This window comes from Paramisgurnus dabryanus, chromosome 18, assembly GCF_030506205.2.
Source record: "Paramisgurnus dabryanus chromosome 18, PD_genome_1.1, whole genome shotgun sequence".
Classification (NCBI taxonomy): domain Eukaryota; kingdom Metazoa; phylum Chordata; class Actinopteri; order Cypriniformes; family Cobitidae; genus Paramisgurnus; species Paramisgurnus dabryanus.
Window position 1 is genome coordinate 24,995,619 of NC_133354.1, and position 27,865 is coordinate 25,023,483.

General features: G+C 36.0%; 3 protein-coding genes across 6 annotated transcripts in view; 1 reads left to right on the forward strand and 2 right to left on the reverse strand.

Moving 5' to 3' along the window:
• The window catches only part of plrdgb (PITP-less RdgB-like protein), a 103,011-nt gene extending 93,074 nt beyond the window's left edge, over positions 1-9,937 (forward strand). The window contains exons 18-20 of the mRNA XM_065287457.2: positions 164-292; positions 467-874; positions 7,706-9,937. Coding sequence (XP_065143529.1) covers positions 164-292; positions 467-817 — 480 coding nt within the window. The 3' untranslated portion in view covers positions 818-874; positions 7,706-9,937. The remainder of the gene's footprint in view (positions 1-163; positions 293-466; positions 875-7,705) is intronic.
• Positions 9,922-17,954, reverse strand: LOC135776623 (protein PIMREG-like). 3 transcript variants are annotated; one of them, XM_065287460.2, is made up of 6 exons: positions 17,298-17,954; positions 16,106-16,405; positions 15,609-15,907; positions 13,815-13,910; positions 13,003-13,037; positions 11,275-11,408 (listed from the first exon to the last, which is right to left on the reverse strand). In XM_065287460.2, the coding sequence occupies exons 2-5, from the start codon at positions 16,394-16,396 to the stop codon at positions 13,010-13,012; spliced, it is 714 nt and encodes a 237-aa protein (XP_065143532.1). In that variant the 5' UTR covers positions 16,397-16,405; positions 17,298-17,954; the 3' UTR covers positions 11,275-11,408; positions 13,003-13,009. The 3 variants fall into 3 exon arrangements, with proteins under 3 accessions (XP_065143530.1, XP_065143532.1, XP_065143531.1); XM_065287459.1 differs by having other exon boundaries at positions 13,003-13,043; positions 17,298-17,952; XM_065287458.2 differs by lacking the exon at positions 13,003-13,037 and having other exon boundaries at positions 9,922-11,408.
• A 730-nt stretch (positions 17,955-18,684) lies between these two features.
• On the reverse strand, positions 18,685-25,901 carry tmigd1 (transmembrane and immunoglobulin domain containing 1). Of its 2 annotated transcripts, none has more exons than XM_065287839.2 (7): positions 25,746-25,901; positions 21,943-22,094; positions 21,605-21,684; positions 21,094-21,381; positions 19,511-19,795; positions 19,249-19,352; positions 18,685-19,011 (listed from the first exon to the last, which is right to left on the reverse strand). In XM_065287839.2, the coding sequence occupies exons 3-7, from the start codon at positions 21,660-21,662 to the stop codon at positions 18,994-18,996; spliced, it is 753 nt and encodes a 250-aa protein (XP_065143911.1). In that variant the 5' UTR covers positions 21,663-21,684; positions 21,943-22,094; positions 25,746-25,901; the 3' UTR covers positions 18,685-18,993. The 2 variants fall into 2 exon arrangements, with proteins under 2 accessions (XP_065143911.1, XP_065143912.1); XM_065287840.2 differs by lacking the exon at positions 25,746-25,901 and adding an exon at positions 22,587-22,706.
• Between the last annotated feature and the right edge of the window lie 1,964 nt (positions 25,902-27,865).

Below are 27,865 nucleotides of genomic sequence, written 5' to 3' on the forward strand. Positions count from 1 at the left end.
GACAAGCCTCATAATGTTTTATAACACTTTTGTTATTTCTGTAGCGTCACTGAAAGTTATTTTGGGTACTCTCTGATAACATGGCAATTAAAATACACATAACTGACATTTGCTTTTCATGTGATAAACCCAATAGCATGTCTGTTTGCTTTTTCCCACACAGTGTCACATTAAGATCAGTGCGGCATATGGTTCAATGAAGGACATGTCAGTGTACAGTACTTTGGGACTCGCACCTAATCAGATATACATTGTTGGCAGACCATCGAAGAAGCATCAACAGCTGTGCCAGGTGTGATGAATTACACTTAATGCTAGTCCTGTGTGAACTTAATGGGGATTGACTTGATACTGTCAATAACTGTGGATCCTTGATGTTTATTTGATATGATGATACACATATGATATACTCTAAATGTGATTAAGGTGTCCTTTTCATTCCTTTTCTTTTGTTTTATCGTCTTAGTTTATAAGTGAAGGCTACGCAGCTCATCTGTCTGCTCTGGAGTTCGAGCACGGCTCGCGCTCCAAAAAGAACCGCATGGTACTGCGTCAGGGATCGTTTGGCCTGTCCCCCAAGACGGACTTCCTGTCACCGTCCCCGGACTTCCTGTCCTGCAAGCGCACCCCGCTGTTGCGTCGAGCCATGTCTGTTCAGCAGCCGTCTCCGCCCTCCTCATCTGTGTCCACCCCCAAACCAGAGCGTGCTCAGAGTCAGCCCGAATCTCACAAAGATGGCCCAGAGATTCGCATCCAGACCGAAGAGGATGAGGAAGAGGAGGAGGAGGGTGACAAAATACAGGATGTTGTACTGTAGCAGCATTAGTTTCAGAAAAGTGTTGTTTGTTGAGGGATTGCATCGTCATTTATTATGGTAAGTGTTCGCCTTTCAGTTTTCTGAATTTGAAAAGTATGAGCATGTACAGCACTCAATGCTTAGTTGGGACTTCTTTTGCCTGAGTTACTGCAGCAATGCCACATGGTGATTTTTACCTCTTAGCAAAAGAAAAAAACAACCAACAATAAAGAATGCATGATAATAAGGTGTCATGGCTTTGCAATCAAAACATGTCGTTATAATGGAAGTCAATGGGGCAAAAAAGCCACTAACCACTAATTAGGGAGAAAAAAATTAAAACAGATGCTGCACAAAAACTAAAAATGCATCAAAGCCAATGTTTTTACTCATATTTGCGTCGAGTCACTTCTAGGACAACTCGGAGGTTTCGTACACCGGAAGTGCAAATTAAATAGCGCGAGCTTAGTCAGATAGCATCTACTTCAAAATGCAAAATATACTTTAGCCGCCAATGTTAATGGCTAACGATTTGGGACAAATATGATGTTATTTAATGTTAAACAATGTGAGTGGCACTCTGTGGCGCGACAGGTGACCAGGCGTTGCCTGTGTGCGTACACTCATAGAAAACAATGTGTTCTGTTTTTTTAGAAAAGCCCCGCGCTGCGCATCCGGTTTGTGACCCCCTTGAGACCAAGGGTTTTTTGAGGCCGCTCTAAACAGGTGGTCTCGGAGCGGCTGTTGCCGAACTGTGGTGCGGTCCATTTGTGGTCTGAAGGCTGGTCGACCTCGGGCCAGATCAATTACAGGAAGTTCTCCACATGTTTGAGCAACTGGGCTTCCGTTGTGATGTGAGCGGGGTGTTATATTGTGGGTCAACAAAAAAAACAGAACAATCTTGGTCCGTTGCAGAGATTCGCTGTCGTTTGGAGGTTTGGGCTGATGATTTCATAAAGGCACAGCTGTCCTCCCCACACAAAAATAGTGACATTTACGGTATTCTTAGCAAACAAAAAGTGAAGAAACTTCACAAAGACCTGCATCGTTTATCTTCATATCTTGCTAGCTTCGCTCTTCATGTCAGGCTGGTTGTCATGGAAACATGAGGGCTGGTCATGGGGGTCAGAGCTGTCAGAGACCAATGAGAGTGCTGACAGTAACATGGTGTACGGTGCAGCGTTTCGGGTATGGTAAAACAACATATTTCACATAAACCACACCAACTGAAAAATGATACAGTGTAATTTGGTGCCCCCTGACTACGGTGCGCACCAACATGTGTGAAAACACCCTAAAAGTTACATTTTAGATTTAGAAAACAATAAAGACAGAGTGGCGATAACATGCAATGCATGGACATCAATTACAAGAGAATCGTATATAACGGCACACTACATTAAGGGGCGGGACACACCAAAGCTTTTTTTTGAAAAACGCAAAGCCTCCATTGGAAACAACTAAAAACATGCGCCGGCCACGGGCGTAAAAGCTTTGGTGTGCACACCCCCTAAGGGTGAAAGGAAGCTTGCAGCTTGTGTTCTGCAAAAGCGTACTTTACAGCACGTCCAAAACAACTAGTGATGGGTCGTTTGCGAACGCCGGCTCTAAGAGCTGATTCTTTGTAGCGAACGAGCAGAGCCGAATCTTCAGACGCATGCAGGGGAGCCGGCTCTTCTAAGGGAGCTGAGCCAGAAGAGCCGAATCTATGAAAAGAGCCGGACTGCCATCACTAAAATGTAGAGCCGGAGCTTGAGCCGAAAGAGCCGAATCAATGGAAAGAGCCGGACTGCCCATCACTAAAAACAACCAGCAAATACACTGAAAAAGCCCCATCAACATGTAGCGTTTGTAGTACCAGACCGAAGCAATCATGTAATGATTATTTTCACCAGCAGAGGGGGCCGCGAGATACTGATTACTTGGTTGCGCCTGCGCGTCACTGCTTTAGCGAAGAAGAATTTATTACGAGACACATGAGAAAGCGACAAGCGTCATCATCATCAATCAAGTAAATCATAAGATATGAAAACAGTTTAAGTTATCGGGGGTTAAGGTACTAACTACTCATGTTAAATTAAAGTAATAAACCAATGAAGTGAACTGATCACAGCATGGTACTGAGCATTTGTTTTGTGTAGGCTAAATCCGTTTACATTTTGCATTATTCCTTTTGTTCTTCACATTTACAATGCTATGAAATCAGCTGAAATAGTACCTTAAAAGTCATTTTTGATGAGGTTTGTCTCTTGGATAAAAAAGGAAAAAAATAGGATCAAAATAGGATTAGGCTACAGAAATTGTTGAATTAATTGAATTAGAAACACTGCAGAAATTACTCTTATTTAGTATTTTTGTCTTGTTTTCAGTACAAATATCAAAAAATTCTTAAGTCAAAAGATGCATTTTTGTTTATGGGGAAAATGACCTAAGAAAATAAGTTACATTTTTAGACCAAAATATCAATTTTGTGCTTAAAACAAGAAAAAACTGCCACTACTTTATTATAGAAAAAAATTCAAGAAAAATATTTTTTGCATATTTTAAGCACAAATTCACTTCAATTAAGTTTTTTGTCTTAAAGCTAGATTTTTCTTAGGGGATTTTTCTTATCAAGAAAATGCATCTTGATTTAAGAGTTTTTAGATATTTCTACTGAAAACAAGACAAAAATACTATTAAGTAAGAAATGAGTCATTTTTTGCAGTGAATCCACAACAATAAAAAGAAGAAAACTTTCAAAAAATGTTTTGTCCCCATTTTTTTTTTTACAACAAATGAGATTTTAATGATATTTTAACCATTTAAAGGGATAGTTCGGCCAAAAATGATATTAAACCCATGATTTACTCACCCCCAAGCTGTCCAAGTTGCATATGTCCATCGTTTTTCAGACAAACACATTTTCGGATATTTTAGAAAATGTTTTTCAGTTGATTAAATGTAATGTTACGGGGTCCACAACCTTCAAGTCCAAAAAAAGTGCGTCCATCCTTCAAAAAATAAATCCAAACGGCTCCAGGATGATAAACAAAGATCTTCTGAGGGTAATCCGTGCGGTGTTGTTGTAGAAATATCCATATTTAAAACTTTATTAACGTAAATAAATATCTTCCGGTAGCGCCGCCATCTTAGACTCCTCAGTATTCAGGAGAGAGTATTCGCGTAGTATACGCACTTTTCTTAGTGACGCGTATGACAAATTCGGAGGGCGGGGGGACAGAGCAGCAGCAGAGTAGCCTCCGTAGGCTGCGTAAGCTCTCATCCTGAATGCGGACGCGACTAAGATGGCGGCGCTACCGGAAGGTATTTATTTACGTTAATAAAGTTTAAATATGGATATTTCTACAACAACACCGCACGGATTACCCTCAGAAGACCTTTGTTTATCATCCTGGAGCCGTTTGGATTTAATTTGTGAAGGATGGACGCACTTTTTTGGACCCTAACATTACATTTAATCAACTGAAAGATCTAAAACATTTTCTAAAATATCCGAAAATGTGTTTGTCTGAAAAACGATGGACATATGCAACTCGGACAGCTTGGGGGTGAGTAAATCATGGGTTTAATATCATTTTTGGCCGAACTATCCCTTTAACTAGGAAAGGTTTTAATTTAAAAAATTTGGTCACCTTATTAATGTAAAGAATCGCTTTGGAATCAAATCGTTACTCCCAGAATCGGAATGTAAAGTGTCCAAAGATTCCCACCCCTGATATACAAACAAACAGATATTTCAGAATTCTCATTTTTGGTTTAACGATTTCTATAATCACTAATACTTTTGTAAAGCAAAACTATATTTATCGTATGCACTTAATTGAGAATGAAATTGGCCACATATTTCAAATAACTCTGCTATTCATACCTCATCTCTATGCCCTGCATGCAGTGATAGCATACTGACGTGTTTATTGAAGATGCTCCTCTGCAGTTGTCATGGAGACACTTGTTTGGTGATTGATTTGAAAAAACCTCAATACTGAGCTCCATTCATTCAACAAATCTGTGGAGACACGCCGATTTAATGCACTGACAAACACTCCTGTGCTGCAGTTAAGGGAGCAGATTCTCATTTGGACACAGGCCCTCATTTGTATTGAATCGCTTAAACTCGGCACAGCTCACCGGCTCACAGATGCCATTGTCTATCTTCTGAGTAGCTGTGACGCACTTGAGTTGCTCTGGATCGCCCGGTTCCCCACTCAGTGCCACGGGCTCATTGACTTTATGTGTGTGTAGGATATCAGGGGAATGGCTTTTATATGGGCAGCCCTGTTTTGTTGAAGGGGCGGGTACAAATGTCAGCTTTGTTATGAACTTTCGGAGGGATGTAATTGGCTTCAAGAAATACAGATGGCTTCAGATGACGATGTTCCTGTTGGCTTGTGTCTTGTTTCCCTTTCACAGTCTAACAGAGCACAGTATTAAACACAGAAATGGATGACTTGGACCAAATCATGAAGATAGAGCAGGCAATTAAAGCCCAGAATAGATGGAAACTACTCCTTGGTTGACAAAAAGCAATACGTAACGTATATTTTTGCAAAGTCTATAGGGAAAAAGTGACTACTTTGAAGATAATACTCTTCCCAAATCCCGTTGACAAACAGGTCAAAATATCTCTTTTTGACTCCACTAACTGCCTCAAGCAAAACTCCTGGACGTCTTTTAGAGACTCTATGCCGTGAACTTCGCATATTTTGCTCATTATTACCAAGGTAAACTCGACTGCTTCTCTTTCTTGATCGAACGTCAGAGCTTTGTTTTTCAGCAACAGTCCAGTTCTTCTTCTCCTTGGCCAGGTAAAACGCCTTTTGACATTTTCTGTGGTTCAGGAGTGGCTTAACAAGAGGAAAACGACAATTGTACTGTAGCCAAATTCCTTGACACGTCTCTGTGTGGTGGCTATTCCTTGTGAAGTTTCCCCAAAACCTTGAATCAATTTTGCTTGACAAGCCTCTCAAGGCTGCGTTTCTCTCAGTTGGCTGTGCATCTTTTTCCTTCCACTCAACTTTCCTTTACATGCTTGGATACAGCACTCTGTGAACAGCCAGCGTCTTTGGAAATGAATGTTTGTGGCTTACCCTCCTTGTGAAGGGTGTAAATGATTGTCTTCTGGACAACTGTCAGATCAGCAGTCTTCCCCATGATTGTGTAGTGAAACAAACTGAGGGACCATTTTGAAGTCTCAGGAAACCTTTTAAGGTCTGTTGAGTTGATTAGCTGATTGACATATTCACAAGTTTGCACTAACATGTTCAGTAATCAATAGGGAATGAGATGAAGCATTTTTGGTTTGCTGTCTGAGGGGAGGGGTCTGAGCTTGGAATTTAGCCAGAACCCAGACTAGGGGTGCGCGGGGCAAAAACTAATGCGGGGTTAGTTGTAACACGGACTGTTCACATTAGTGCACTAGGTTGAGCGTTTTGATTTTCTGTTTTTTTTTCACAATGCCAAAAGATGATCTCCTGCAAATTATTTGAAATGTATAATGTTATTCCAGAGAGTTATTGATGTATGAGTGTTTTGGTGGCATGCAAGTACATTTTTTCATTATGTTTTTTCGGTTTCTAAGTTGGGTGTGTAAGATACCAAATCCAATGCTATGTCATATTAATCAGTGTCTTGTTGACTAAAACATAGCATCATTTTGAAATATGTCTGCAGCTCTTAGCAACTTTTTTGGTGGGCTTGAAAATATTTTGACCCAGTGGGGGTTAATTGTAACGCTGTGTTACAACTAACCCCTCAGCACTTATGATATGAAAACAGCTAACATTAGTGTAATTCTTGCCGTTGTTTTAAATAGGCTACACACGAATGATTGCTGGCTGCAAACAAAATAAATGTGCCTGTCTTATCAAAGATCAGGTGTCAAATTTATTTTTGTTCATATCTTTAATATTGATTGAATAAGGTCACTTCAAAGATTGAAATCATAATGAAATGAATGGCTAAAATCAGACTTTGATGCTCATTATCTCAGAATTTGATTTTGAAACTGTAGTATGGTTATTACAGACTGGGTCACATATAAAAAAATTGTCATAATTGTGCTGCTTTTTCTCACATATTTAGACATTTGTATCCATTTATAATTGAACTATTGTTAGAAAAGGGCTGGATGAATGAATACAGTGTGGATACCTATTATAGACAGATATATAAACAATATCCACTTCAAGTATACAGACAAAATAGTATTGAAATATTTGCATGCAAACTTCATTTTTAGCAAGTGTTACAACTAACCCCCTGCATGTTACAATAAACTCCACCTATGGGGTAAGTTGTAAAGTTTGCACTTCTGTCACGTTTGGTGTAATTGTCCATGAATGTTAATTACTAGAAACAAACTTCAAATGGTCATTTGTAGGAGAAATGTGTGTGTTGCTTGTGTAAAAATATAATTAATCAAACTTAAATATATTTTGAATGATTGAGCCAAAACCAAAAAGCGTTAGGTTGTGCCCCCTCTCCCCTACTCCCCCCTCATAAACTGGGATGGATGAACTAGCTGAAACTGTAGCGCTGGGGTGGAGGAGGGATGGTGCATAGACACCTCTTTACGCTGATTGGTTGGATTACATGACCATGCTCCTCCTGAACAAAGTTAAATAAACTTAATTTCTAATTTGTTGAGAGTGATTTTTTTGTTAAATGTGAGCCAAAATCATCACAATAAAAAGAACAAAGTTTATGAATATATGAAGACAAAAGCAGCTAAACGCCACCTCTGTCAAAAATAAGAGATAATAATGATACCGATCAATCAAATACTTCAAATCCGCTTAATCCCGACCTCAGGCCATTCAGAATAATCTCCAATACTTATGTCTATGGAGTTATAGTAAACCCTTTATATTCCAAACTCATTATTAATCTCTTTATCTCCATTCACAGATCACACATCAAGATCCCAAGAACTTTTCATCTGCTGAAATGCTTCATCATGTCATATGTGACCACCAGCTTGTCATTGACTAAAGGATGAAGGAATGTGGGGGTAATTGAATTGAATTGTAATTGAAAAACAGAACTAGATGGCACAGAACAGCGATTATACAGGAATATAAATGTGCTATAGTGTGGCGATGTTTTTTTTATGGTAGTTTTATACCTGGAAACTTATTTATTGTGTGTTGTGAGAGCTCTTCACAGATTCCTGTAATGATCTTTGCGAAGGTAACCATGGACATGAGCACCAGAACTTTATCTATTTATAGCAGAGCTACAAGACTCATCTCCAGATGCTGTGACGTGTCTGTTTCTTAAAAGCCTGTTTTCTTGTTGGTTAAAATTAGGTGTAGGTAAAATGAGCTTTACATAAACAGACCCTACAGGGATCCTTCACATTTATAGAATATACACAAAAGGCATTTCATAATAGTTTATTGAAGCATTGCTTGATTTTTGAGACATTTCGCTCATACTGATTCTTTTTCATACAATGCAGACTATCAGCTGTTCTGTATGTACTAGTAGATACAGTATGTCTTGACATTAACTTTTAAACACGCTCTGATCTTAAAGGGATTGGTACATATTTTACGAGTTGGCTTAATCGTATTGAATCATACAAAAAGCTATAAAATAACAATAATGGTACTTCTTACCCCGCCTCTAAAGCCAACTTCACAGGGACGAAAAGAAAATTGCACAAAACACAACGTTGGTTGAATGAATTTGCCATCTCATAAAATACGTATGAAATCCCCTGAGATTGTGCTAAACGTGCCATGCTGTAATTTGATGTTTATAACATTGCACAATGAGAGAATTGCACAAAACTGTATATAATTGTATAAATGTATTTCATAGACTGTGTTATTGGATGTTCTAAAATTATCTGTTGAAATGTATTTGTCAAGTTATTTTAAGGTGGTGTGTGTAATTTTTAGTGGCATCTAGTGGTAAGATTGGGAATTGCAACCAACAGCTCACCCCTGAATTTCAAAATGCATATGGTAGCCGCCACAGGACAAACATGTCGTCTGAGACAACGTAGGGACGAAACGCGCTCTTCGTCCGTTTAGGCCTACTGTAGAAACATGACAGCGACTTTCATGTAAGGAGACCCACAGTTAAAAAAATACATTCTAAAGTAATAAAAACAATAGAGTTCATTATTTAAGGTATTTATACATCACTGATAATATAGTTATTATATTGCATTTCTGTCAAGAGATCTTTCTAAAAGTTACACAATAAATCTTTAAAGGTACACTGTGTATATTTTTAGCGGCATCCAGTGGTGAGACACGGCAACGGCTCAGTCGCCTCCCTTTCGAAATGCATAGAGAATGCAATGATATTACGCAGTACACACAAATAGTCCCCAGCTATTGAAAGTTACCAAGGGGACTATTTTTGGCTGCTGCATAAAATCATTGCGCCTGCTGCATCCGTTACAGCAGCAAAGTCCTTGATTATTACGCCAGAATGAGAGTATAGTTCCTAGCCATATCTGCCTAGAAAATCACAACTTTTCATTTTCCGTCGGTCTTAGTACACGATGTAACTACAGAAGAGTCATGTTTTAAATAAGAAAAATATTGAAACTCTTTGTTTATTGTTGAGCGCAATGCTAATGGTCTAATCCGATTGAATAGATTGTGCTAAGCTATGCTAGACCAGGAGATCGGCTGAATGGATTCCAAAACAGTAAAACTTAATTGTTTAAAGGCGGGGTACGTGATTTTTGAAAAACACTTTGGAAAAGGGAGTCGGGCCGATTACCAAAACACACTTGTAGCCAATCAGCAGTAAGGTGCGTCTCTACTAACTGACATCATTGCCTGGGTTGCGTATGTTTGGGGCAGGTCTATCAAAAGAAGGTCCAGATTCTATCGGGTAGTGGCATGTTTGTTTAGGTGATTTCAAATGTCAACATTGGCTTTCAGAGATCATGCACCCCACTTTTAACTCTAGGGGAGCTGTAAAATAAGCCTATTTTCAAAAAAAGTGGACACTTTAAGTTACAAAAGGTATCGGTCTAAACTGCTCTAAATCATGACACCCAGTGTTTAGCTCAACTTATGAAACAAATATTATATTTTAAGATTTAAAGTATAATAATGAAAAACTACAGGAATAAACTTTATTATTGAAGTTTTTATTAAGTATAAAAAACTATTATGCTGTTCTTGTCACTTTTTTTAAACAAAAATCACTTTTGCATTTCAACTTTGACAAACGTGTGTGTTAGCACACTAAATTCTTGTGTTCTCCTTTCGGCAATGTTTTACCACACTTTCAGAAGCAAAGATACATAAAGGTACAAAAGTTGTCACTGGGGCAGTACCTTTTCAAAATGCACACTTGTACCTAAAAGGTACATATCTGTACCAAAATAGTACATATTAGGACCTTTTTAAAGGGATAGTTCAACCCAAAATGAAAATTCTGTTATCATTTACTCAATAAATGTCTTTGTTCTGATGAACACAAAGGAAGATATTTGGAGGAATGTTTGTAACCAAACTGTACGTGGACCCATTCCCTTTCATGGTAGGAAAAAAGAATACTATGGAAGTAAATGGGGTTCACAAATGGTTTGGTTACAAACATTCCTCCAAAATATCTTAATTTGTGTTCATTAGAACAAAGAAATTTATACAGGTTGTAACAACATGAGAGTGAATAAATGAAGACAGAATTTTTATTTTTAGGTGAACTGTCCCTTTAAAAGGTACCATCCCAGTGACAAAAAGGTACAACTTTTGTGTATACAATATTAACCACTGTATTATGATTATAACCTTTGTGATTATAGTGCATATTGCAGTATATTTTCTTAGTAAGTTAGTGACATTACATACTTGTTATTTTACATTTTATCTTGAATACTAATGACCTATCGTACACTCAGTAAAGCACTAAAATACAGTTAATACAATTCAACTAAATAGGTTTAGAGTTAGTAAACATAGTAACATTAGTAATATCTCCCACAGAGATATAAAGACCATGTCAGTTCAGTGTTAGGTAGCGATATTTTCACAAAAATAAAAAAGATTATCCCTGTTATCTTTTAAAATACACAAGCCAAACAAAACCCTGAACACTCGTCTTGACAGAATAACATTCACTTGTAATCCCACCCATATATTGACCTCAACATTTTTTTTCCAAGCCTATATTTGGTATTCACATTGTTTTAAAGTACATTTTTCATGGCTTTTCACAGCAGAAATAATTTTGAAATGAAATTCAATATCCCATGAATATGCATAAACTTGCAAATCACTTTTTTAAATAAGCAGCTCTAAATATATGGATGCAGTATCTCTACAAGATACAAAAGTTGTCCATTACATTAAACACTTAAAAGATACAGACAGACAGACAGACAGGAATAAGAAATGTGTCTCTTCAAAATACTACATAAGGCCCCTTCACATATAAAAAAGCATGCTACTGTGTTCGTTTTCACGAAGTCTTGCGGGTGTTTGACAGAGCCGCATCAGTCCAGCTGCTCACTGCCTGCTGTATGCGCTGTGTCTGCTTGCGAATGGATGCCCGGGTCAGTCCTCTGGAAACATTGTGATTGGTTGAGCTGTAGCCCGTGGTCATAACTGTTTTGTAGTGCTCAATGGCCTCAATCCTGTAATCACAATCAAATGTTACAATGTTGCAGACAATAAAGTATGGTACAAAGGGGTGTTTGAGGATAAAGGATTAGATTTAGAGGTTCAATTCTGCTATTATGTAGCAGCTTATTACAAAGTTAAAGGGATACTCCAGCCAAATATCAAAATTACCCCATGATTTACTCACCCTCAAGCAATCTGAAATACACATGTCCATCATCTTTCAGGTGAACACATTTGGAGTTATCTTAGTAAATTTCCTTGCTTACAATGTGAGATAACGGGGATCAACTTATGACTTTGAAGCCAAAATAGTGCATTCATCCTTCACAGAAGTAATCTACACGGCTCCATGTGTTAATAAAGGTCTTTTTGTAAGAAAAATATCCATATTTCAAACTTTATAAAATGTAAAAATTTGCTTCCGGTAACAACGCCATCTTGGACTCACACGTTTAACGCAAGAGTTTTAGCATAGTGAGCGTTGGTTGCCATAGGTACACTGGCACAGTGACCCTCGTGAAACACGTGAGTATAAGATGGCGTTGTAACCGGAAGCTAGTTATTATATAGGGCTGGGTATCGATTCAGATGTTCCAGATTGATTCAATTTCGATTCACAAGCTCTCAAATCGATTCGATTTCGATTCAATTTTCGATTCAAGTGGGTAATTAATAAAAAAGAAATTTAAAGCCACAACACTGTCGTTGTTGTCTTGCTTGCGAAATCTAAAATGCTTCCGTACCTCTTACTTTTTATGTGAAGGTGGCATCAACGTCAATGAAGCACCTAAAACCACCATTTTAAGCACTGAATGAAAGAATGACAGGCTCCTTGGTAACATCGCGCAAGGCAAAAAAGAGGGTGACATCTAGTGAAGAATACTAGTAATTTGATCAATGTTAATCTTTAGTTTAATGTTTGCAGGAAAAAATATGAAAAAAAAATCGATTCTGCTCTTTGAGAATCGATCATGTAAAAAAAAAACGATTAATCGAAAAATCAATTTTTTTGTCCAGCCCTATTATTAAAGTTTCTAAAGTTTTAAACATAGATATTTTTCTTAAAATATTGCACCGATTACCCGCAGAAGACCTCTATTAAGGAGCCGTGTGGATTACTTCTGTGAAGGATGGACGCACTTTTTGGGATTTAAAGTCAGAAGTTCCCTGATCCCTGTTTTCTCTCACTATAAGCTTGGAAAAGCAAGGACATTTACTAAATTAACTCTAAATGTGTTCGTCTGAAAGATGATGGACATATGTACATAATAATATATGTATTGAGGGTGAGTACATCATGGGGTAATTTTGATATTTGGCTGGAGCATCGCTTTAAACTGCATTCATTTGCACCAAACAGTTGAAACAATAATAAGAGATAGGGGTTTCATGCATGTTTAGGGGGGATTCCTGTCAAGAATCATCTCATATTTCCTTCTGTCCAGTCGACTAACTAAAACATGCAATACAAATAAGCTTTTTGTGTGGTGATGACACATCAGACCGACGTGTGACGTCAAGCTTTCATGCGCGCACAAACAAACAGCCACATAAAAGACAAAACTGCTTTGGTAATAACCTTGCAAAAAGACAGCGGGACTTTACCTCAGTTTTAATCCATGAGAAGTGAGTCCCTGAATCTGTCGCTTGCAGAATAAGAGAGAAATAATAATTGGACTTCATTCAAAAAGACATTGCATGTTAATATACCCGAAAGCCCTTTTATGGATTCGTTCGCTCCAGTAAAGGGGAATTTATTCTGCTCTTAAAATTCCCCGGTTCCCCTTCAGTATGATTTATTCATGTGACTTCCCTGCATGAGACTTTACAGCCATTTGAAAATCTTGGCGGGAGGAAAAGTTATGTGTGGAATTCAAAAGGGGAGGGAGAGGGGTCCTTTAGATAAAGACAGAAAGCTGGGAAATATTAACAGTAACATGGCACAATGCAAAACTGATGTCTGTTTCACAACCCAGTCAACTAAAACTCAATTTTAACAACCATTCTGTAGTAAGAATTCTGGGAACAACAAACAAATCACATTGCTGCATATAAAAACTACACAGTATTAAATTGCTCCGGTTTCTCAACCAGTCGTGGTCTTAATCAGTTCCACCATGTGCTTCCTATTAGACAACAATTCCCATGAGCAGAACTTTTGAACTGCTAAAAGTGTCTCAAGGATTTATTTCTTAGCTTTTATCAGACTGTTATATAAAGGCATTTTTAAACTAGGGTTGGGTCTAGTCAGCCGTTGAGAGGGACACCCACCTTCCCAAACAAACAGGAAACAGGCAGATGTCATGAGAGGGAACCGAAAAGATATCATGCCAGAAAGACAAGACATAAGAAAAGTGAAAAGAAAACCAAAGAAGAGAATTAGAATTTCCTTTCAATTTGCAATGTGTTAAACTAACCTCTCATCTCTTCCAATAGCATCATTAAAAGCATGTGAGAGACGCTTCAGTCTCTGAAGACCATTAGACACAGAATCCAGATCATCGTCAAACTGTCTGTAACAGGATAGAAAGAGTTGTTATGTGTGATGTGTCACATACATTACAGTCAGGACCACTTGCAACTTATAATATATAGATATTATTAAACACATAAGCATTATGTTGGTGTTGGTTGTGTGATTCTGTTCAGAGATACTCCCAAATCATCAAGGGGCGATTTCTTGAACTGGGCTTATTCTAGTCCCAGACTAAAATGCATGTTTGAGCTTCCTTAATTTTAAAACACCTTGCACTAACATATCTTATATATCAGTGGCATTGTTTTATCTCAAAATGCACCCCAGTATTGTTTTTGTAAGAATTGTGTGTAAAAACTACTTAAATGTCCTAATATAACTAAAGCCTAGGCTGGATTAATCTAAACCCTGTCTGGGTAACCCCAAGTTCAAAAAGTAAGAAAAATTGAAAAGATAAGCCAAAGCGAAAATTTAATAAATGATAACTTGTTCCTGAACTATTTCTAATTCGCTTGATAAGTCTGACGTCACCCAGCGATTCCAGGTCCAAACGATCTCAAAGGCCATTGGGTGAAAAAAACGAACCCAGTCTAACAGAGTTGCGTATAAATAGCACGAAGTGTGAAAATTGTGCAATACATACGCCAAATTCCAATTTGACTTGGATAGGATATGCCAGTCTTTCCCATTCACTTAAATGGCACATCTTTTTTTGTCGTTTTATTTAATGGTTTCTCAATGTTTTTGCTATTTTTTTTACAATTTTCGCTTGGGTTTAGGGTTAGAACACAACGTTTTGTTATATAAAAATGACATTGTTGTTCTAGCCCTAAACTCAAGCGAATATGGTTTAAAAAACTGAAAAAATTTGAGAAACCAATAAATAAAACGACTAAAAAAGATGCGCCGTTTAAGTGAATGGGAAGGACGGGCGTATCATATGCACGCCAAATTGTAATTTGGCATAGGCTATGTATTGCACGATTTACACACTTCGTGCTATTTATACACATCTGGGTAGAAAAAAACACGCTAATTTTCCTTTTAACATAATGCAAAACTACCAAAACCACCCGATCCTAATTTTTATCTCCATAACAAAATCAGAGATGACCAGACATGGACTGGTGGGTTTTTAATGAACTATTAATATAATAGTTTCTGTGAGCCTGGAGTCTGCAGTGTGTACACAATGAGTTTAAAAAATGTTTGCGTAAATGTGTAATACGAATAAATAGTGCACATAAACAGCTGTTCATATAATATCCTCTTTTGAAATGATTGTAGTCTTAGACCCGGAAACAGTATTCCTTACAAGATGACTTAACAAGCGGATAGTCTATACCAGGGGTCTCCAACCTTTTTGTGACGAAGAGCTATGGATAAAACATTCTGGAGGGCTACTTTTCTGATATTGTCTGCTCAAAACTTTTTTGTTTTACTTGTTAATTTTATTTTATTTTAATTTAATTGTTGATATGTTTTATCATTGTTTCAAATGTTAACATACATAAAAGAAGCCAAGCTAATCTAAAATATGTAATAAATAAATATTAAAATTGAGGCTATTAATAAAATGTGCTTTGGCGGGCAACTGACAGACTTTGTGCAGGACCACTGGTCTATACAAATAGAATTTTGACATATCATTATAAAATAACAATCCATTCAAATCAACGTTATTAACCGAACAGCAAAAAATTCTCTAATCCAATAACCATTTTTAGTGTCTCACCTCCTGCGGTTCATTGTGTTGGGTGATGCGAATGGGCTTCTCAGTGCAGCCATGCGCACCAGCTGTCTTCTGGTGCCCCTGGACTTCAATGTCCTAACTGCAGACTCACTGTCCTTCGGGGTACGCGCCCCTCGCTTGCTGGTTGAGCGTGGAGTTCGCCCGGGGGTGATGGTACTTCGGGCAGCAGACCGTTTCGGGGTTTGTGATGTCCCGACAAAATCATATTCCTCCCCGTCAGACATTCTGCCAGGTGTCATCACCAGACACTCCTGACGTGACTGTCTGCTCTTCTGAAACCTCTGAATAGAGTCGAAATAAGAAGTTAGAGGGAAGAAAGTGGTTTTATTTCTGTGAGTACCCATTGGTCATATAACTGTGTTACTGCAGTAATAAACCAATTATACCACTATAACCATTAAATCCATTAGAATTTCTGTGATGGTATTTTTTGTTTTAGCAATAGTGAGGGGGTACACTACAGAAGACCTCATACACACCTGACAGATGTCTCCAATAGAGCTTTTAGCTCTGCGGGTCATGTTGCGGACAACATTAGGCTTTTGGTTGATCTGAAGCGATTCCCAGGTGGGATTGTCTTCAGAGATGTTGCCGGTGGTCTGCAGAGGTTTTAAGGGCAGACGTTTACGAAGACTCATCCTGAGCGAGTTCAGTGAGCTGGATGAGCGCATCTTTTTAAACTGCTGTGGGGCCTCGGGTGAGCAGTCAGGGTCCGACTCATCGAGGACCGTATGTGACCTCCAAACTCCATTCACCACAGTAGATGTCATAGTGTTATCCTACAAGAAAAAATATATTTAGAGAAACAATAAACATAAATGAAGTGCACAGAATTCATTTTAGGTCTATGCCTTTATCACTTGCCTTAGGGTAGCTGTACTATAACACAATATAAGGGATCCCAAACCTTTTACCTACAGCCACTTCTTCAGGTATTCATCATTATATATATATATATATATATATATATATATATATATATATATATATTTAAAGAAATTACTTCGTCTTACTTCCACCATTAACCCACATGCACAAACACGGTGTATACTTTAGTTTACCATGGTAAATAATAAAGTAAAATTCGTAAACACTATCATGTTTTGAATATTGTGAACCTAGTTTATAAGTTATACATAACAGATATACGACAGAATACGGCACGAAGTGTAGTAAATACTGGAACTTACTACAGTATATTAAATTTACTATAGTAATACAGTATTTTTTCATGTGGAGAGCAGCAGTTTCGTGCTAAGTAATTTGGAGCAGAGCTGGAAAATATATAACTTATTTTTTGTCATTTCTCATGGATTTCACATAACAATTTTAAAACTATGATATTTTAAGATTTGTCATCACTATAGAAACACCGTGTGTATTGTGCGATAATTCCGCGCGGTGTAAAAGTAGTCAATAACATTAATAAAGTTTGATAAACTCGAATAATATGTATATGAAAAGTAAATTAAGTAAAATAGCAAACCTATGTAAGTTACTGAACATGCGCATTAGCTTTTAAACGATTAGTAATGCAGCGCAGAGATTTACAGCCAAACATTAACGCCGTTTATTACAGCCGTACCCTAAATATCACAACACAATCGCAAAACCATTAAGTGTTTGAATGTATAATAAAAACAATGAATCGATGTAAAAGTTCAAACCTACCGTTGCTTTGTTCTATATCGCAGTGTTGTGTCCTCTTACTTTGTTCAGTCTGTTTGAATTTGGCGGACCGCTCCCTTTGGAAGACAAACTCCGCCCACCAGTACTTTCGCCACCCCAACATGGCGTTGCATCGCGCTTGAAATGTGACGTAACGACTCTTTGTTTTGGAAGAATGGCATTGTTATCATCACTTCAAAATTTTAAATGAGATTTATCCTTCTAACAAATTCCTTAATAAAAAATATAATGTAGAAATTGCCCCCTGTTCTTTCTGCAAAAGCCGTTCTGAAGACACTGTTCATATCTCTTTACTTCATGCAATTTTTCCTAAATCTTTTGGATATCAGTTCAGGACTGGCTGATAAAAAAGGGGTCGTTTTTGATAGTTTGCTTTATCTGTATCTAAAACCTTTTATTTGGAATACCCAAAGACTGCGGTGCTCATTTTGATTTATTTGCTTAATAACATTGTAATATTGGCAAACTATTTCATTCATAAATGTAGATTCTTTAAATCCCTTTCACTACTTATTACATTAAAAATGACTTAAAGTGTTTATCCAAAGCCCTTGATAAAATGAGAGGTCAGAGTGCAGTGAAGCTGCTTTATCTTTTGATATGATATGATTTATTGTGATGCTGCCATTAATCTTTTAATTTACTGTCTATTTAAGTTCATATAAGTCATGATTTCAAATAATTTTACTTTAATAATTTTAATTATAGTAATTATTAATATAAGTAATTATTTATTTTCTTAGTCTACTGTGTTGAGCCTTTCATTTCTATGTACTCATGTAGAATGATTACATTAGCCTTTGTTTATCTATATTTTTGTATTAAATAAAAAAAGAATGACATTGTTATGATAAACACACTCGATTGATAAAGCCCATTTTAAACTGGTTAGTTCACAGATGAATAAACCATTAATGGTAACTAGTAATGTTGTAAGTATAGGAAAATGTATGAAGAAATTGTATAAATGTCACCAACATATAAATCATTACACTGCATTAATTTCTTAACATACCCTAGTATTTACTACATTAAACTAATGAATCTTACCATAGCACCGCATGTACAGTAGGCTATATTACTTTTCAAATGGGTTTTTCCACAGATTGTGCTATGTAGTCTACTTAAAAATAAAGAAGGTATATTAAATCAATCAAAAATCTAAAAAATAATACATTTTTATTTGTCTAGTAGCCCTACATTAGTAGCCCTACATTGAAAATCAATGAAAAGACACAAGCCTGAGGACAAACAAGGAACTTTACTTTATGATTATAATAACCATATATTACAAGGGTTAATGACTTCTAGTTACGTCTATTTATATAAAGCGAAATCTTTGAACTTAAGAATTGACAGTAGATTGTAATACATGATAATAAGTTCATTTTATTGTGTCTCTATAAAGATGGCCATCAATGTTGTCTATGCTGGCTCAGAGACAAAACACAATGGCATTTTAAGTGCACTTGCTAATGTCAAAATTAGGGACAAATGCAGTCAAGTACAGGAACTTTTTATACAAACTTGTCATCTCATAATAGATTAATAATTAAACAAAAATGGTTTTATTTAGGTATAACACAGATTTGAGAGGAATTGCATTATGGTCTTCTATTTGCCAACAGTAGCTGTATGATGGTGATGATGTCCTTAAACTTTTAAATTCCTCAATTGGTCAGTTTCTTTTGCACCACTAGAAAACAAAAATGCAAAAATTCTGACATTTACTTTCAGAAAAAGATTTTTGTTATCTTTTAATAGTGACAAGAATTTTGTCTTGAGTTGTCTGAAAGTTGCCATCACTAAAAATCATAGAAAAAATGCGTGTATGGAGCCAAAAAGCTATAGCAATGAGGACCCACCCTTGATCAAAAGACCTTGGATAACATGACGGCAACTTTGCTGAAACCAAGAATTAAAGCAAACATACCTTTAGAATTTTGTCAAATCTGGAAATGATTGCTAATATAATTGTGCTAGCAACCACCACCACTCCAGCAATAATGGGTCCTTGAGGAAACTGTAATGTTTTATCTAAGAAGGAATGTTAACATGAATATAAGACATAAAACATGCTAGAATATAACAAATACAATGAGCATTAAAAGTAAAACAGCAAAACAACTTAACCCAAAAATACTAAAACAAAGACTCAGTAAAACCTTAAAAGTGAATAAAAAAGGAACACAAACCTTCAACAGTAATTTTAAATGTATTGCTTCTTATTCCAAAGACAGATGAGGTGATCTCACACATGTATGTTCCTTGATGTACTTCACGTTTAACATTTCGCATTGATAACTTAGAGGTTATGCCATCGCTGGTGGTTGTGTAACCACCGGTGGTCAGATCGAGAACCTCGCCATCTTTTCTCCAGACCATAGTAACTGCTGGATTAGCACGTGTTTCACAGGACAAAACCACATCGCTTTGTTTCTCAACAATTAGCTCTTCAGTATCATTAAGGTCTGGGGCAACTGTAACACAACAGCAATTCAGTAATGTATTTATATATTGTCTTTTCAGTTTTAAGGCAACAAAAAGTATTATTTTAAACAAAATAGTTTAAAATGAAAGTGGCTATAACATTAGAGATTAGAATGCAACTAACCTACTGTAACTAACTTTTAACTTTTTGGTATTACAGATACACATAAAAACAAAAGTTTAGTTTTTCATCCACACTGTAAAAATATTTTGTTGATGTAACTTAAACTAATTACATTGAATTAATACTAAATATAAAGTGTAGCTGACAAATTATTAAGTATTATGAACAAATTTAACTCAGTTAAGTAAACTTTTGATTTAAGTTCAACAAACTAAAATATTTTTTCTAATGTAGTTCAGTTTATTTGATTCAGTTAAAGTGCAACAAACAATTTAAAGGGCCTATTTCTGTAGTAGCCCAAGATATTTTGGGCGATCAAGAAACCCTAGAAGTGAAATAAACTTACGTGACGAAAGTAATTTCATCGTCACCCAAAATGCATCATTCTGTTATTATTTACTCACTCGCATGCAGTGTTGGGAATAATGCGTTACAAGTAACGTGCATTACGTAATAATATTACTTTTCTGAAGTAACGAGTAAAGTAACGCATTACTTTTTAAATGTACACATTAATATTTGAGTTACTTTTTCAAAAAAGTAATGCAAGTTACTTTTTTAGTTTAATTTATTTATTTGAAAAAAATATGTACTGAATTAAATGTAGTCACATTATGCACTCTATGCATAAACGACTGTGTGGGAACAGTTTGAGTAAGAAACTGAGATGCCAGGCCAGAGATTGAGAATGACATTTTTGTGATGAAATATGCAATTTCTGAATGCAGAACTTTTCATTCATAAAAAACACCTGCAAGGCCTGAAAGAAATCAAGCCTCAGCCAAGAAAAAGTAAACGCAAAAGTAACTAAAAAGTAAGGTGAGCATTACTATCCATGAAAAGTAACTAAGTAACGCAATTAGTAACTTTTTTTTGGGAGTAACTTAATATTGTAATGCATTACTTTTAAAAGTAACTTTCCCCAACACTGCTCGCATGTAAATCCAAAACAGTTTGACTTTCTTTCTTTCATATAATATAATATAAAATATATTTTCTTTGTTTCCTTAAAATGAACTATGGCTATGTGAAAGATCCACAAAAGAGAAAAAAAAAGTTTTTATAAAAAACACAAAGTTTAATAAATATGACATTATTTCCATTTCTGGAGAAACTATTTAAAACAAGCCTTTAAAATGTTACTAGACAAATATCTTAACTTACATTGGACATCAAGCTCAACTGAGCTGTTCACACTTGCGTCTCCCTTTAACTGACAGGTGAAGATGACTCCATTGTCCTCTTTGGTAATAGGCTGTACACACAAACTGCTTTGGTACAAGCGATTGCTTTCATTCAGATCCACCTGGGCACTGTTTCGGTACCACTGCAGTTCATTCTGGTCTGATGGGTCAATACCATGATCAGTCACACAGGTCAGTGTAATGGTTTCTTCAGCCTTTGTCAGAATGATGTTTCCATTTGCCAGCGGACAGGACTCGATGGTGACGGCTGATCAGAATTTGTTTATTGACAATGTATATATTAAGATAATATATTGAACATTCCATTGTTATTTCCAGTGTAGACATATGTGTAAAGATATTACTAACAGAATAAAACACTTTTTAAACTGAAAAACATTGGATAAAAATATCCAAAATGTCATTTAACAGACAGCCATTAGAGTGTATGTCATGTGTTTAGACTGTATAAACATAACGTGGCAATTTACCTCTTACAAGGCTGACAAAACACAGCAGGAGCACAGACACATCAACTAATAACCTCATATTTGTACACCTGCAGGTTTCCCTATGAAAGAACAGCAGATATGAAAATCTTCAGTTTTGTGAAAATGTGTTTTCATACCTTGATGTCTTTTAAACAGGTTGATATCTTTGAAAAATGCCTTTAGTTTAATTTATAAGCATTTACCATTTTTGACACAGTGTGATGTTTGATTTAAAAGTTGAATAATAAATAAAATGTTTCACATGACAAATCTTAAAGTAAGATTAAATAAATCTCGACTGTGTTCTCAGAAACCCAGAAATAACTTACTGTACTTACCAAAGCTTTGTGTGATGAGTCTCTAATGCATGACTAAATCCAAAGGTTGAAAGAGAGGTCTGTGTCTTGACAGCAGTGGTTTATATTCCACAAGAAAGAGGCTTTACAGCGTTTTACAGGACCTGAAATCACCTCCCCTCACGGTCACGGACCTTTTATAATAAAGTGTACAAAAACAAGAAGGGTTTGGCTTTTTTTACTGTCATCTTAAACTCTGCAGGTGGAATGAAATGGATGAAGACGAACATAAATCTCATAAAGATATAAAGTCTCATAAAAACAATTGCGTCAATCAAACATTACATGTTAAAATGCATTTCACAATCAAATATGATTCATGCATTCATTTTATGTTTATACAATGTGATATCTGTACTTTGTATGCAATGACTTTGACATACAGTAGAACAGAGTAATGGTATAATAGACATACCAAAAAATACCATAATTTTGTGGATTACATGTAGGAAAGTTATATGCATCTATAAAAATATGTTAAACACAGTGGGGCAGTTTCCCAGGCAGGGTTTAGGTTAATCCAGGGCTAGGCCTTACTGTAGTTCTATTAGGAAATTTAAAGGAAAACACCTTTTTTTTTTATATATTTTACTATGCTACCTCAACTTAGATGAATTAATACATACCTATCTTTTTCCAATGCGTGCACTTTTAATCTTTATACAGTGTCTCGTGAATGTGTTAGCATTTAGCCTAGTCCCATTCAATCCTATGGTTTCAAACAGGGATGAATTTAGAAGCCACCAAACACTTCCATGTTTTCTCTATTTAAAGACTGTTACATGAGTAGTTACACGAGTAAGTATGGTGGCACAAAATAAAACTTTGGTTGGAGCCATAGGAATGAATGGGGCTAGGTTAGATGCTAACACATTCAAGAAGCGCTGTACAAAGATTAAGAGCATGCATTGAAAAAAGATAGGTATGTATTAATTCATCTAAGTTGAGGTAAGAAAGTTTGTAAAGAAAGTATTTTTTAAAAACATTCTTTACAAACGTTTTAGGATTTTGAAGAAGTTATAATAATAATAATAATTATATAATAGATTTATATAGTGCTTTCTGCAGCACTCAAAGTGCTTTACATATAAAAGGGGATTCTTCTCAACCACCACCAATGTGCAGCATCCATCTGGATGATGCAACTGCAGCCATATTGCGCCAGAACACCCACCACACACCAGCTTATTAGTGGAGAGGAGACCGAGTGATATAGCCAATAGGCATGTTTGGCCAGGATACAGAGGAGCACCCCTACTCATCCTGGGATTTTTAATGACCACAGAGAGTCAGGACCTCAGTAACATCTCATCTGAAGGATTATGCTTTTAGAGAGTATAGTGCCCCCGTCACTATACTGGAGTGTTAGGACCCACACAGGGTGAGCACCACTGCTGGTCCCACTAACACCGCTACCAGCAGAAACCTAGTTTTCTTAGGAGGTCTCCCAACCAAGTACTGACCAGAGTACAGCCAGTCATGGGCTACAAAAAAATTTAAAATATTTTTTTTCTATTGTATGTTGACAAACAAGCACACTTAATAATTTATTAACTGCTTGTTTGTTAAAAAATGTGCCCATTAAAGCACACAAGATGCTCTTTAAAACCTCATCAAAGATGTTGGGATAACATGGATCTTCAGATTAAACCCACAGAGTCCATGACAAAAGTCATTAAAGCAAAAGGGAACATACTAAATACTAAAGTAATCAATCATAAGATTGATTTTGTCACTCAAATGTCATGCTGATAATAAAATATGTAATAGAATTTAATGAATGTATACAATCTTTCACTAGAGGTCACTAGAGGTCTCAGACTTTTAAAACTTAGCTTATAACATAAAAAAATCTGCAAAATGACTTAAATGAAACCAAATTAATAAAATTAATTATATAGATATTTCTGATCGTTTTATGCATTAGTTCAAAACAATACCAACGTTTTAGGTTTATTATTCATCTTTAGATTATATAATGATGAAGTAACCTCAATTATTTTCCACTAGGGGCCCAGTTCAGACTGTACCAACCAATAAGCATAGGTTGTAAATGTCAAATTTGTAATAAATATTACAGATATTGTGAAATATATTTAAAATCATGTAACCATGATCATTACTGTTTTCAGCGAATTAAAATGGTTTTATTCCTAACATTTCCTTAAGTTTTTTTTTTTTAATTCCCGCCAGCTGTACAGTGAGTGCACCAATATTCAAGGTTCTATTTGTTAACATTAGTAAATGCATTCGCTAACACAAACTAGCAAGAAAACTAGTTTTTACAGCTTTTATTATTCTTTGTAAGTGAATACACATGTTTTTTTTTATTGTGCATTATCTAATGTTATGATACTTTAACTTTTACTTTATTAAATGTATTAAAATGTATTAGTACGTTTATGTTAATTTTAACACTACTAAGATAAACAAATGCTGCTTAATGTATTAACAAATGCAAACGTATTGTAAAGTGCTACCACATAGGGCCCTATTTTAATGATTTAAGTGGATTGTCTGAAGCACACAGTCTAAACGGGCGTGTCCGAATCCAGTTTTGCTAATGCAATCACGAAAGAAATGGTTTTTGCACCAAGCCCACAGTCTAAAAGGGTTGTTACAATTCTCACAATGAGAAATGGGTGTGTTTTGGGTATAACGTCGAATAAACCAATGAGGGTCTCAGCTCTCATCCCCTTTAAAATCCAGTTGCGCTAGAATGCCGATTCCTTATTTAGATGTCGGAATTTGTAAACTGAAAAACTAAAGACCACTAGTTTAAGATTGATGTTAAAAATTGTAGTTTTTATTTGAATTAAATTGTTCATTTTGTAAAAATATTGCGATGTTTTCATTTTTTATTGAAATTGTTATTTTTGTATTAAAACCTTTAAAAGTCGTTTTCTTCCAGTCATGGAAGTAAAAATAGCATGGCTTTAATTGCTGTGATTAAATGATCAGTTTAATTTCATAAAATAATTTACAATTATGCAAGAAAATGTGTGTACTCTAAAAATACTTTATTTGTAACAAACAAGAGAAAAATAATTTACAAACGTGCGGAGAGCCGAAACTTTTCAGCACTGGGACAGAGCCATGAGTATTTTTTTAAAAAGCGTTACTTAAAAAAGGTTCTCATCTCTTCATATCCACAGGTACAGAGTGATCATTTACAATACATCCGTGGGGTAGCATTTAAAAAAATAGATGCAATATTTGAATTTGTTTAAAGCAAAACATTTAATTACTTACCAGGCTGTAAGTGAAGCAGCTCTTTATCTCATAATCAGTCCTCATTTATGTCCAAGAGAAAAATAAACTTTTCCAAATTTTAATCCTTTTATTTTTTTTATATTATAAAATGGATTGTGTGCTACTGCGCATTCATGTGTGTGATAAGCAAACGCGCATTGTCGTGCTGTTTAAAGGCGAATATTACTAACGCGCTCATTAAATAAAAAAAATAACATGGCGCCATTGACTTTAGACTTTAGATCAGGTTTTAGTTTTAGCTGGCGTAGTCTATTTTATTTGCCTCAAAATATCAACACACTATTAATGCTTCAAAACTCGTTTTCAGACCAGAAAGCCCATGGCAGACGCGTATCTACAGGTGGCCCCACTTTGATTTGTGGCCCAATCAACCAGAATTAAGTAATTAAACAACAATAAACAATAACACTACGAATAAACGTCATAAGACATTACTTCTATATATTCATAATTCTGTTAAATATATAAAGTTTCCACTCTAAATTGTATGCAGTTTAGTAGTTTAGACTTACCCTGCTTGTCAAAATGAAACGTTAAATATGATTCTTCAGAGTTTGTTCCGCATTGATTAAAACATTTTTTCACACGTTAAAAATGTGTGTTGAAAAAACTGTTCTCCACAATATATAAATCGCCAATAAAAAATGTATTCGCTCCTGATTACAGAGCGTTTGAGCGTTTTATCCCTGCACTCGAAGTTGTGTGAAATGACAGATTGTCACGAATGAGGCTCCTATTCACTCCCTGATCGCCACCAGGGGGAGCCATATCCTGAAAATTGACTATTTTCGGACTTCATTTCCCATGAGCCCACATACCTGGACTGATTCCACTGCCACCTGATGCTCATTTAAACTTCCTATTTATACCTCTCTGTCAGTACGATTGCAGTTGTAAGAATTTCCAACTTCGCTGTTGAAACGAGCTCATCCACATAAAAGGCTTGATCAGATCAAGCAATACATTTGCAGTTGACAGGGCAGCCTACTGGAGATAGACAATAATGGTTACATTCTGTGAGGCAGACATAGCTGAAGGTTCACCCCAAGTAAATTGTGGATTTGTGATTTCTTGCATTTTAGTGGATTTTTGGGTGGTCCGCTAAAGATACCTGAACTTATTCTGATTCATGTTTGGCATCGTTGGGCCTTCTAGACTTAAGCTGAACAGAAAACTATTGTAGTGCCTAAATGACTGCCTATGTACCACATTAAAGCATTATTTATAGTGTTTTAGATTTTACCTAGGTAGGTTAATTGATATATTTTTGGAGGCTGGAGTATCCTTACAGAGGTCACAAATAGGGTCTGTATGTTGAAAATGTCTAGATAATTTAAACTTTGTCCAATACACACAATGAACAATTTTACTTCCATGTCCCGCACAAATAGAGGACTTATGTATTTTACTTCACATTAAATCCCATTCCTCATCTGATATAGCCCTATTTAAGTCTTCCTCCCACAAGGCCTTTATTTTTGAAAGAGATGCATAGGTTGGAGTCAAAATTTTACTGTAAAGTGTTGATATAATGCCTTTCCAGTCTAAAGGGTTCTCTAGTAAGTGGTCATATGGGGAGCAAGGAGGTGAGGCAGGGAACTGGTAAAACATTTTACGTCCAAAATCCCTTATATGAAGATAGCAAAAAAAGTTATTGCCAGGAATATAGTGCCAACATGTTAATGATGGGTCAATTATTGAGGGACTAAAAACATGATTGTTATATGGGATATTTGGAAGACATAGATTGCCAGCCAAAATAATTTCTCATCTGCTTCCATATTCTTAATGTAGATTTGACCAACAGGTTTCCTGTAAATTTAGTACAGGGAATAGAAAGAGAGACATAGACCAGGGCAGCCAGGTAAGAAGGTAGACATGAGGAAGATTCAATCGTTATCCAAGATAAAGCATCAGCACCAGGATCTTCATACAACCAATGTAAAATAGGACGGATTTTTGAAGCCCAATAGTAGCACTGGAAATTTGGCAGGGACATTCCTCCAAACTGCTTGGGGCATTCTAAAAGAACGCTCTTACTCATTCTAGAAGGTTTACCATGCCATATAAATAAGATGAGATCGACTGTTAAAAAATACACTGAATACACTGAAAAAGATAAGTAAACTTTGGAAGTACATTCATTTTGATAGAATTTATGCGACCTACTGTTGATAGTGGTAAAAGAGCCAAGCATTTTAAATCCACTTTTTCCAGTAAATAAATAAAAATTACTGTGAAAAGTTTAGGGAAAGTGTTGGTCACACATACACCAAGATATGTAATTGATTGCAAGACTTTAAATTGGAAGGATGAAAAACATCTCGGGCTGCCTTATTAATAGGAAAAATTTCACTTTTCTCTAAGTTCAATTTATAACCAGAAAGCTTCCCAAACATGTCAAAGGGTATTCAAGACATGGGGTAGAGATTTTAATGTATCAGAATAAAAGCAGATCATCTGCATATAAAGAGACTTCATGTTCTCGGCCTTCTCTCATTATGCCAGCTATTTTTACATTTTGATGCAGGGCAATGGCCAAGGGCTCTATTGCAATTGCAAATAAAAGAGGTGAGAGGGGGCACCCTTGCCTTGTACCTCTATTAATTTTAAAATATGCTGAAGAAGTATT

Excerpts from the sequence above, each read along its gene's own strand:
- LOC135776623 (XM_065287458.2), bottom strand. The coding sequence starts at position 16,396 with ATGACATCTACTGTGGTGAATGGAGTTTGGAGGTCACATACGGTCCTC. Across the intron at positions 15,908-16,105 it reads CTATTGGAGACATCTGTCAG|AGGTTTCAGAAGAGCAGACA; the intron begins GTGTGTATGAGG and ends GACTCTATTCAG. Across the intron at positions 11,409-13,814 it reads GCTATTGGAAGAGATGAGAG|GATTGAGGCCATTGAGCACT; the intron begins GTTAGTTTAACA and ends TTGTGATTACAG.
- tmigd1 (XM_065287839.2), bottom strand. The coding sequence starts at position 21,662 with ATGAGGTTATTAGTTGATGTGTCTGTGCTCCTGCTGTGTTTTGTCAGC. Across the intron at positions 21,382-21,604 it reads TTTTGTCAGCCTTGTAAGAG|CCGTCACCATCGAGTCCTGT; the intron begins GTAAATTGCCAC and ends AATTCTGATCAG. Across the intron at positions 19,796-21,093 it reads AGTTGAGCTTGATGTCCAAT|TTGCCCCAGACCTTAATGAT; the intron begins GTAAGTTAAGAT and ends GTTGTGTTACAG.